General features: G+C 42.2%; 2 protein-coding genes across 2 annotated transcripts; both read right to left on the bottom strand.

Moving 5' to 3' along the window:
- Positions 1-3,134: 3,134 nt before the first annotated feature.
- Positions 3,135-5,424, bottom strand: LOC138440413 (mitochondrial ornithine transporter 2). The gene has a single exon (XM_069589875.1). The coding sequence runs from the start codon at positions 4,906-4,908 to the stop codon at positions 4,003-4,005; it is 906 nt and encodes a 301-aa protein (XP_069445976.1). The 5' UTR covers positions 4,909-5,424; the 3' UTR covers positions 3,135-4,002.
- A 3,866-nt stretch (positions 5,425-9,290) lies between these two features.
- On the bottom strand, positions 9,291-11,626 carry TAF7 (TATA-box binding protein associated factor 7). Its single transcript, XM_069589876.1, has one exon. The coding sequence runs from the start codon at positions 10,857-10,859 to the stop codon at positions 9,810-9,812; it is 1,050 nt and encodes a 349-aa protein (XP_069445977.1). The 5' UTR covers positions 10,860-11,626; the 3' UTR covers positions 9,291-9,809.
- Between the last annotated feature and the right edge of the window lie 419 nt (positions 11,627-12,045).

The raw sequence follows: 12,045 nt of genomic DNA on the forward strand, positions 1-12,045 counted from the left end.
ACCTCAGATATGCAGATGACACCACCCTTATGGCAGAAAGTGAAGAAGAACAAAAGAGCCTCTTGAGGAAAGTGAAAGAGGAGAGTGAAAAAGTTAGCTTAAAGCTCAACATTCAGAAAACTAAGATCATAGTTTTCCCATCACTTCATGGCAAATAGATGGGGAAACAGTGGAAACAGTGGATGACTTTATTTTGGGGGACTCCAAAATCACTGCAGATGTTGACTGCAGCCATGAAATTAAAAGATGCTTACTCCTTGGAAGGAAAGTTATGACCAACCTAGACAGCATATTGAAAAGCAGAGACATTACTTTGTCAACAAAGATCCGTCTAGTCAAGGCTATGGTTTTTCCAATGGTCATGTATGGATGTGAGAGTTGGAATATAAAGAAAGCTGAGCACTGAAGAATTGATACTTTTGACCAGTGGTGTTGGAGAAGACTCTTGAGAGTCCCTTGAACTGCCAAGGAGATCTGACCAGTCCATCCTAAAGGAGATCAGTCCTGGGTGTTCACTGGAAGGAATGTTGCTGAAGCTGAAACTCCAATACTTTGGCCAGTGAAGAGCTGACTCACTGAAAAAGACCCTGATGCTGGGAAAGATTGAGGGCAGGAGGAGAAGGGGACGACAGAAGATGAGATGGTTGGATGGCATCACCGACTCAGTGGACATGGGTTTGGGTAGACTCTGGGAGTTGGTGATGGACAGGGAGGCCTGGCGTGCTGCGATTCAGGTTCATGGGGTCACAAAGAGTCAGACACGACTGAGCGACTGAACTGAACTGAATAGACATTAGTAATAGATATTACTAATAAACATGTATATCAAAGCATCACATTGTATACCTTAAACAAGCACAATGTTATCTATCATTTATATCTGAATAAAGCTGAGGTTCGGAGAAGAGAAAGAAATACCATGGAAGTAATTTAAATGACAGAAAGAAACCACAATATAAAAACAAAAACACAATTAAAGATTTTACACACATACGTATCACTCACTTTACACACACACATATAATTTGCATGCTAATCTTTTGTTCTAAACTGTATTCTAGAAAATCACTCTTTTGACTGTAAAACATCTAGACCATCAGATCCTTAAGAACAGAAACCAGACCATTAATATCTGAATCCCCAGAGCTCAAACAGTATACTGTAAATAGTGTAAATTCAATAAATACTTCAATTTAGGTAATTTAATGACCAAACACTCAAATTTCTTTAAGCACAATATTTCAAGTTACTATATTTTTCTCTGAGAACAGGTCTGAAGTGCTACAAGTTGTACCTCAATATTGAACCATGAATTAAGCAAAGAGTAGAAAACAATTCTGACTTAGGTTTCAATTCCTTACTCTTGCTTGTCACAAATTATTTCTATTGAAGATATTTAGTGAAACCTTTAATGGACTACATGTGAAAAGGTCCATTGACAACAGGGCTAATCGAGACCAGCCCATGGATGCTGGGCAGGGGCCTGGAGCCTCTGAAGGGTCCACTTCCTGTGGAAGTCATTCCTGTTCTCTTTCCTGCTTTAATGAAGACCTGCTTGAATATAGCCTCGCTAAGTAGCTACTGACCACTTATGTATGTAACATATAACTTAAATGTATAAATAACTCAGAATTAGAAAAATGGTTTTCTTTTAAAGAAAAAGCAAATGGAAGACCAGCCATCGTTCTGGGGCACACCAGACATGACACTGAGCATCTCTTCCCCAAATGTCTGCCACAGCCCCTGTTTGTCAACATCCATCACCCTGACCCTTTTGCCTATGGCAATATGGCTAGTTACTACAGAAACTTGATAGACAGCAAAAAGCTGAAGGAAATTGGGGGTTCCACACCAGATGTACTTTTCACCAGCAGTGATTTACACACATGCTATGGACGATCATTAACATGGGAACCTGCCAGTTTTCAGCTTTACAAACTGCTTAAAAACACTTCTTAAGGAGAGTGACTCTGCTTGTCTTGAATCAGCAAGGAAATGTGAGGCTTACTTTATAAGAATGACCCTCTTACACCATAGGGCCAAAGAACAGATGCACAAGCATGTAGGGGTCAGATGGACTCTGTCATTTTGATTTTTGTCAGTGCCTATATACATACATATGGTATAGTTTAATAAAGTTGTTTTCAATGTTTCATTGTTTTGTAAGGTCTTATGTATAATCACCAGTAAAATTCGCAGATGACCAGTACAAAATTTAGAATGTTCCAACACTGTAAAAAACAAAATGACTAGGAGTTATGGATCCTCAGGTAAGCTTCAGACTGGGTCAGCTCTAACATTAATCACTGTGAACTGCAAACACTTCTAGTTCTGTTTGAGAGGAGAGGACTTCATTCATCCACTGGTAATATCACTTGATCACCATTAGGGAACAAAAAGTTCTCATGGCTTTTGCACTTGCTGTTCCCTGGAAAGGTTTCTCACTGGTGGAGGCAGAGAGGACAATGAATGATCCAAGGGGGATCCTCTGTCCATGGAATAATCCAGGCAAGAATACTGGAGTAGGCAGCTAATCTCTTCTCCAGGGGATCTTCTCCATCCAGGGATCGAATGCGGGTTTCCTGCATTGCAGGCAGATTCTTTACCATTAGCTACCAGGGAAGTCCCCCCAAAGGGGATCAATAACCTCTAAATGGGCCAACAGTAAATCCTGGAATCCTTCCCAGCCCAGGACCCTGAGACTGGTAGCTAAGAACTGTTGTCAGCTACATGGGTCTTCATCAAAGCATAGAAGCACAGCTCCATTCTTCACCATTTCAGTCTAAAGTAGTGCATAGGGGAAGCTCTTTGGGAGAGTAGAGGAATGAAATTTGACACAAAGGCCAGGCTACTTCCCAGAGACCTAATGCCTAACTAAGCCACACCTAAGAGTGTGGAATATGATCCCTCTTTGAAAATGAGTAGCATTATTTTAAGAGTAGAGCAATCTTGGGGAAATCTGGGATGCCTACCCTGAAACTTTAACAAATGTGGAAACCACATCAGTATGCAAGTATATTCTCCTCTTAAAAATCTAGATGAGAAAAAAAGATAAAATCTTGCCATTTGCATCAACATGGATGGACCTTGAAGGTATTAAGTGAAATAAGTCAGACAGACAAAGACAAATACCATACGACTTCATTCATATGTGGAATATGAAAAACTAATAAACAAACAAAACCCAATAATAATAAAAGAACAACCCAAAACCAAACAAAACAAACATAATTACAGAGAACAGAGTAGTGGTTATGGGGGGGAGGGTGAAGGAGGAAGACAAACTGGATAAAGGGGATCAATTATATGGTAATGAAAGAAAAAATAAATTTTTGGTAGTGAGCACATTATAGGGTACATAGAAATATAATGCTATAAATCAGTTACCTCAGTAAAAAATAAAATAAATGAATCATTGTAGATTCAAAAAATTGTAGATGGATATTTTGGTTTTCAAGCACCACACAAAAACTTTTTAAAAACTTTAATTGGCTAGAACAGTGCACATTTTAAGCAGAGTTTTCCAGAGACCCTACATCTTGAGTGGATTAAGCAATCATTTATAAGCACCTTCAGAAACATGCTTAACTCGGTTTTTTCTTGTGACATAAGATTAAACACAGGAACCAAGGTCTATTTAATTCACACAACACATAACCAACCAAACTCCATGTACATATGCACATTTATGCAAAAACTCAACTATAATTCTTTTTCCCTCAACTATATTTAGCTTTTCAGATTAAGTACCTAGGACCACCCACTCCCGCTGTGTATCTCACCAAACATAAGAGCAGCAACTTCTCTATTTGAATACAATTATGGGCTGAAATTATATGATATAAAATGAAGTTTCTTTCATAAAGTTTAAGAGTATAAGAAGGAAAGACAAAAACAAAGCTCCTAGGAAGTCAACAATAGTACCGCACTGGTCTAGAGCTTCATGAAACTGAGTTACAGTCCCCAAAGGCTTGTACTTGGATCCAGACTCACCAAGATACTTCAGTATGCTTCAAACTGGCTCATCATCATTTTCCTGCTGTATTCATAAGCCAAAAATAGTGCTGCATTGGCAGGAAACGCTCGAATCAGAGTAGCTTTCAGACCAGAATATAAAGCTGCTATTCCTTCGGTTCTCACAACACTTAAAAGAGTTCTGATGAATCCTGTCTGTTTTCCAAACATGGAAAGAACCTGAATTCTGGATTTGATACAATCCACGGGGTATATGACAAACCAAAGGCAAATGCCAGCAATTCCACCACTTAACATCAAGGGGACAGGGCCTAGTTCATCTTTTGACCCCCCCGAGGCAAAAAATGATCGGCTCAGTTCATAGCCACCGAAGAAGAAGAAATAGCCTGGTACTACTTGAAACAGAGTACTCGTGAGTCCGTGGTAGAAGCCCCAGGGGCCATCCTTTCTAAGGATACTCTTCACGACGGACCAAACTGTATCATGGCTTTTGGCTATCCTCCCTGACATCTCCAGTTCGTGCATGGTCTGCAGCCGGCACTTCACGAGCTCAGTGGGGCACAGGGCCAGCGCGGCAAACGCTGAGGCGATGGAACCCGCGGCCGCAGTTTGCAGATCATTCAGCTTCGCCTGCTCGTCCAGTCCAGCCACTTTCCTAACGAACTGTTGGCAGAAGCCATAGCACATGAAGAGGACCGAGTTCTCGGCGACGTAGGCCAGCAGCGCGGGGCCGGTCCCCTTGTAGAAGCCCCGCAAGCCCACTTGGGAGTACGTCTTCAGGGCACAGTCGGTGAGGCCCTTGTACAAGCCGGGGAATGTCTGCATCTTCACCTTCATAGTGTCGAAGGGCTGCCCGGTCAGGACGCACGCTGTGCCCCCCAGGGCCCCCGCGGTGAGGTCTATGGCAGCCTGGATAGCAGGACTGGACTTCATGTTCGCCCACCCGCCGGTCTCCGCGGAGTCCACTCTCTGGAGTTTAAGACGGGCGTCCTGTGTCCCGCCCCCTACTCTTAGCTGTCTCTCCCCGGAGGGAGTAGCCGCTTAACCCCAGATTAGGCCTCGGGCCGCCATCCCCGCGCACCGTGGCCCAGCGCTAACCCCCGGCGGTGGCCCAGCGCGCGCCGCTCCTCGCGCCGCGTGACCGCCGGACCCCCGACGCGGCGGTCTGTTAGCTCCGCCGCCTGTTAGCTCCACTCAGCCGGGCCGCCCTAGCCCCCGCGGGCTCGAGGACGGACTAGATAAACACTTCAAATGAATTACAATACAGCAGTTGAAAGCGATTCGATAAATTCCTGAGATTAGGGGCAGAACTCCAGGCGCTGCTGCAGCGAAGGAGGAAATGCCTTCCCTTACGGCTAGACCCCGGCCTCGCGCATTTTCTACTCGGCCAAACAAAATGGGAGGTGCTCCCAGTTGATCGCGCCTGGAGTCAAAGGTCAACCTTCAGAGACAAAGGTTTATAATAGAGAAAACAAACAAACACGCGGTGGGGGCGGGGGGGGGGGGGTGGTTGTTACCTGACTGTCGGTGTATTCTACAGGTCAGAAAACTCTCAATCGCCTCGGGAGAGGAACGGCGGCTCCGCAAAGGTGCCGACCGCCGCGCCTCTCTCCTGGGGACTGGAAGGGAGGCCTGAGGCGGACAGAAGCCTTATTTCGTGGCAACATCCCCGAGGCTCTGGGCCTGGATCCCTGCGCGATAGTGGACGCAGAGCCCTTATTTCCAGAGGTAGGGCACGGCCTTGTACAATCGGCTTGGAAAAGAGGTATTTATATATAGCTAAGAAAGTTGATAGAAAAGAGCTGTGTGGTTCTGGTGCTTCCGGGCTCTCGTTGAGGAGCCATGCAGCTTTGTGCAACAGAAGTTCTGGGTGTAATTTGACCACAGACCTAGTAGGCAAGATGTGGTTTGGGCCATCAGTGAGGGTACCGCTGCCGGGACACTTTTTCCTCCCAGATGCTTATAATCCAATGCTCTTCAAGTTTACGTTCTAAGCCCTAGGCGGTAGTTTTACTTTGGGGGTTAAAAACAAAATGGGGAGGGCATAAAGTGTTTAAATGACTCATTTTGAAAGCTTTCTTTGATCCTTTGGCTATCAGCTAATATTTTAAAGTGAGGCTTCTAAAAGCAGATGGTGCATGGACAGATGTGTTTGTCATCAGGTAGACTTCATTGCCATAGAAAATAGTGACCTGGTCTTTTCTTTAGAGTGCCCAAGTGTACCTGGATTTCTTTCCTCCAGTACCACATGGTTTCTTCAGAGAATAATCTTCCAATCTGTCTGTTTGTCCGTGCTTGGGGATGGGGGAGGGGCAGTGTATGCCTTGAGTACTGATGTAAGGAGACCAAATGGGAGAAGAGGGTTGACATTCTGCAATCAAAAAGACTTTCACCCAATTCCCTTGTTTAAGTGCTGTAGAACCCAGCCTTCATCTGGGTCTTCCTTAGTTCAGTTGACCCATAAAATAAACTCCTTCTGCGGGATGGGTAAGGAAGTCATCTGGCTTCCTCGAGTGAGATAGGGTTCCTGGACATCCAACCGCTCTGAACACAGACTTTTATTATTTGGCTGCATTGCCGGGCCTGTGGCATCTTGGTTCCCCCACCAGGTATCTAATCTGTGCCCTCCGCAGTGGAAGCTGGAATCCTAACCACTGGACTGCCAGGGAAGTCCCTGAACTTGGACTTTAATCCTGTTTTCAGCCACACACCTTCTCTTTTCCTTGGAGACAGCCTGCACAAAGGACCAGGCTCACAGTGTCTATGTCAAGTGCGTTTGTTTCTCCTTGGTATACCTCCTTGTAGACATTTAGCATGAAACTTTCTGCCACCTCTGAATTAATCATTTCTTCACCTGCTTTGGTTTTATCAAAACAGATTGACGTCTCTCACCCCCTGCTGTCTCACCTCCTATTCTTTCCCTTAGGGGCTGCTATGCTATTATCAACAGGCTTTCTGGGAGAGAAAAAAGATTCACAAGAACAATGTGCCATTTTAAACTAGAAAAAAAAAAATTTTAGTCCTATTATATTTGAGTTTTTTAAAAATGTTTTGGCTTTTAAAACTGTCCATTAATGACATATGGTTCATTGTTTATTTTTAAAATATTTTAAAATTGTGTTTATTTTTAAAGCACATACTGAGTTTTTTCAAACACAAGAGATGGAGGTTACTGCAGTAAATCATTAACTGGTTCTGCATTAAGTTCATATATGTGTTATGTTTTGGAAAAACCAAATTAGTAATCAGTGCCAGGGACCATGCAGGCATTAACAGAAACATGGTCTGGAACTTCACTGAACAGTCAGACATAGTTGTACAAATATTACTGCCAGAACTCAAGTTCCATAAAATATACTAAACAGCTGGACTTGGAGCTGTACTGTATATACTGTTTACAGAATATACTGTAACATTGCCCAAGACAAAAGGCAGTCTTAACCATCTGAAACCATTTTTTCCTGATTCTAACTTAATCAAAATTATGATGCTTCTGTTTTAAATTTAAGCACACGTACTCCCAAGCATACATGGAAAATAATGGCAATGAAATTTCCAGATTTTCAGTGAAGTCCATCACTCTTAAGAAGATGCATACCTACATCACATGGTCCCTAGATATCTGATTGAGTAGCCAGGTAGGTTTACCAGAGAAAGTAAAGTCTGAACTGAGGGCTGAGTAACAAAAAGCTAGCCATGAGATTATCTAGACTGTTCCAGAAAAAGGGAAATGTAAGTGTAATAAAAGTAAAGCTCTGTAGTGTGAAAGAGCTGGGCATCTGTAATACAGAAAGGCCAACATCTATACTTCCTGTGTGGTGAGCAGTTTTCCTAGTCTGTTTTTACACAGAATTCTTACTGGATACTAAAAAAGATAAAAAGCAGAGTTCAAGACACAGTCCTTCAGAGACTTGACTTGTCACAATTTGTCTCAATTTTTCATCTCAAACATTTGATCTATAAATTCAAAATGTCTAGGCTTTATGACATTTAGAACTGAACATAAAGATCCCCATGTACCTAATCTATAAATACAATGAAAAATGGAGGCCACAGTGATATGCTTATTGCAGCATTCTGTGTAATAGCAAATTTAAAACAGAACAACCTAAGTGACCAGTAATAGGGGAGTGAGTAAAATTAAGAATTTGTAAAATTTCTGCATTGCTTAAAATTTTCAGTGAGTTTTTTCTTTTAAACTTTTTTTTAAAATTCAATTTCTGTTCACAAACTCAGAGAAATATTGAAAACTGTAGCCCAACTATATATCACACTCATCAGACAAGGGAGCTGTGAGAAAAGTGAGTCTTTTTTGGAAACTCTGGGTTTACATGAAGGGAAATGGATCTTAAGTTGTTCTCTTTTGAAGTTATGTAACAGATAATTACTCTTCATTATGGAGGCTTTATGCAAAACCATAAATAAATCAAACAAAAAAACAAAGCTACAGTAAACTCAGTATGCTTATGCTGTAGATGTATGTACTGGAAACAAACTTTGTTTCTGCTGTAGTTTAAGCTTTGATTTAGATTCTTTAATTTGAAATCAGTCAACATTTAAAAGTTTCTTCATACACTTTTCTACCATTTTGATCACTTTCATTGAAGTTTGTAATCCCTATTACGTTTGTAATCCCTGTAACATTTGTAATCCCTGCCTAGAAAATAGGCAATAATTTGTTTCTATTCCAGAAATTGTTTTCAAATCCTTTATATTAAGTCAATAGCCAAAATCAAAGGTCCCGAGGTAGATGATATTATCACCTCCACTTTAGAAATGAGGAAATTGAAGCAAACAGATTAATTTACTTGCCCAAGATCACTCAACTCAGGCACTACATCACCTGACCTTGTGATTTTTAACTGCTTTACTCTTCTTTACAGTGACTAACAAGGCAAAATGCCTAATCTCAGTGAATTAACAGCTTAGTAAGGATATGAGCAACAGGTAACTTAGACTCTGGTATGACAGGTGCATAAGAGTACTTATCCCATTAGACTATTATAGAGGAAGAGGAGTAATTAAACTCCTTGAAAAAAATGTAAATAAGCTCAGGATTGAAAACAGTGGAAGAATGGGAGATTAGGCTGGAAAAAACATTCAGATAGTTTAGGAAGGCTCTTTATTTCCTAACCTCCAAATGGAGCAGGTGATACTGCCTGATTTCTTTGCCCTTGCTGTGTTCTTTTCTTAAAATCGAACATAACTGCTTCTTTTCCTACAAAACAGAATCCAATTGGTCAATATATTAAACCCCACCAGGAAACCACTTCAGAAGAGGATAATATCCATTACCCCTAAAAGAGCAAGACACATTATAAAGTGAAACTTAACTTGCTTTTATTTATTGTTGAACGTTACGAAATGACTTGCAATGCAAAAATACGAAAAAATTGCTTTGGATAGCTGGAAAATTAGCTATAGCATCAAAAAACATATGCAAACAAACTTTACTGCCTCCAGACTAGACTCTACTGATTTACCTCAGATGTCATCACAGAGTAGCAATGGAAGCTTCTAAACGGAGAAACAGCCACAAAGTCCTGCAATGAAGCTGTGATTAATAACAAAGTTGAACTTTTCACTCCACTAATCCTACAACTTCTCCACATTTATCTGTCTATACATTCCTACTTCCTATGGGATAAACACCTAGCAAAGTGGTTCCAAAAGACAAATGAGATAGAAATTCACATTTGTCTACAAGACAAATCCAATAGAAGACAGTGGAAGAAACTGCGAACTGCAAAGTTTTACAAGCAATGAAAACAAAAAAAATTTTCTCTTTCAATGCTGACCTCTCACAGTAATGAAATTAAGTATGAAACCACTCCTCACTTCTCTAGGAGTGATTCTAGCTCTTCTTGCAAAGAGCTGAGCTGCTCCTTTTCCCGGTCTTCCTTTTGTTTCAGTTCATCCAGCACAGCCTGAAATCTGTTCTTGAGAGCCAGGTTTTCCACTTTCATGATGAGATCCTCCTGTCTCTTTGCTCTGTCCTGGGTCTCTTGGAGCTTGCCTTTCATGTTATCAATCTGTTTCTGAATTCCCATAACCAGCTGATTGGTTCCCTCGTTTTCTTGGTGCTGTTCATCTGATTCATTTAGTTTGTCCTGTAGCTGCCTTTCCAGATCTTCTTCAGTGTCTATGATGTTTATATCTTCTTCATCTTGATGTTGTGTTTCATCTTCATCTTCACTGCTGCTGCTGAGGTCATTGAATATCTCCCGAAGCTCATCATGTTCTAAGGAGTCATGGCCCTGCCTGTGGCCAGACATTCCTGGGGAAGAGATATCAAGGCCTTGATTTTCTGTTTCTTTTGTCTCATCTTCAGCAATTATTTCCCAGCGGGTACTGACAGCTTCAGCATCTGTGCTCAGCAACCGCTTTACTTCTTTTTCCACATCTGGAGACTCAATATACTTTTTCTTTGCTGTCTTACGGAATCTTCTCTTTCTCACATTTTTCAGAGGCAGAGTAATTCCATGGTTCCAAACAAATTTTTTCTCTTTGTCCTTATCCTTCTTTTTGCTTGCTTTGGGATCAGCAGTAGCAACTGGTTCCTCCACAGGAGGATAGAGATCACCATCAACTGTAGAGACAAGCATCTGACAGACATCAGCTGTCTTGTAAAAGGTTTTTTTATCAATGGTTTTCAAACTCTCCATAACACACGGCAGGTCTACCAACTTTGCGGCCAAAGGGACTCGGTCCACTCTGACAATTCCATGACGCCCATCAGGGTGTAACTCAATTGATAGTCTGTCCTTCAAGTTGACATGGCCAGACTGTACTGCCCGCCTCACAGTAGAGGCATACTCCGGGGGTAGGCGTAAGATAAACTGGCTCTCTAGTTCATGAGGAGCATCATCTTTGCTCTTACTCATTTTTATTTCTTTGTAATTCACTTTTTCTCTAATAACCACTTGTTGCACTAAAAAGTTCCAGGTACTTCACCAGAAAGACCAGTGCTGTATAAACTTGAATCCTTAATTACAAAGAGTTCTAGGTAGAACATCAGCTATATATCTGTTTTTAATTAAGCCCCAAGTCTTTTTGAAAACGCCGTGACTGAACACCAGTTGTTACTGATGCATTGTCTTATTCAGTTATGTCCATTTAAATCTATTAGCTGCAACGCCACGTTTCAACCTCTAGATGCCGCTGCAGAACAATGCAGAGAAAGCAAATGGCAGCTCCTACGGATTTTCAGCACAGAAAGTAAGGCTCAGCAGATACGCCCAAACCACAAACTCTCCCGGAACAAAGATATTCAAAACGCGGGGCGTAGTGAGCTCTCTTCGCCTCGGGTACTTACAATCCAGTGACGATTATAAATCCAGATTCTCCGGACAGGAACGAGCGGAAAAAGCCACTCAGAACAAGGCCGGGAGCAGAGCGTCTCTTTCTTGATTCCTTTGTTCTTCCCGGCACTTGGCAAAACGATCCGCTATTGATTATCGGTGAAATGACTCGGAACTGGCAAGGTGAAATCTCGCAGAGAACCGCAGCTCCGAGCGCCAGACTTTGCAACTCCGCAGCTCGGCGTGCCTCCGTCCGGAGCTGCAGAGCTAGCGGAAAAGAAAGCGTTACGTCACCCCGCAGGACAGGAGGAGTCCGTGAGTGACAGCACGCCTTCGGCGGAAGTGCAGGGCGTTTCAGCGCGCGCAGGCGCAACGCGCGATTACGCCGTTCGGCGTGACTTGTTGTCTCGCGAGATTTTGGTTTTAGGAGAAGGTAGCGATCATGTTTCCAAAACAATCACTGTCTTTAAAGTGTTTAAAACAGAAAGCAATTCTAAGAAAGATTGTCTCGCCTGCCTCTGCTAAGCCAGAGCTTTAACTAGCTCGCCTGGGGCCGGTTACTTCCTTAGGCTTCCGTGTGATTACTGGAGATAGGGCGTCCGTGCGGAAATAGTGTTTGTTTCTGGAAACATCTCAGAGTCTCCCAGACTATATTCTTAAATCTGGAGCCGATAAAAGAATTCATAACTAACCATGCCTGTAGATTTTAAAGTACCCGAATCAGTGGCGTGAGGACGTGCTGCCCACTATGTAATTCTGTGTTTGTTGA

The sequence above is a fragment of the Ovis canadensis genome, chromosome 5, assembly GCF_042477335.2.
Source record: "Ovis canadensis isolate MfBH-ARS-UI-01 breed Bighorn chromosome 5, ARS-UI_OviCan_v2, whole genome shotgun sequence".
NCBI classification, from domain to species: Eukaryota; Metazoa; Chordata; class Mammalia; order Artiodactyla; family Bovidae; genus Ovis; species Ovis canadensis.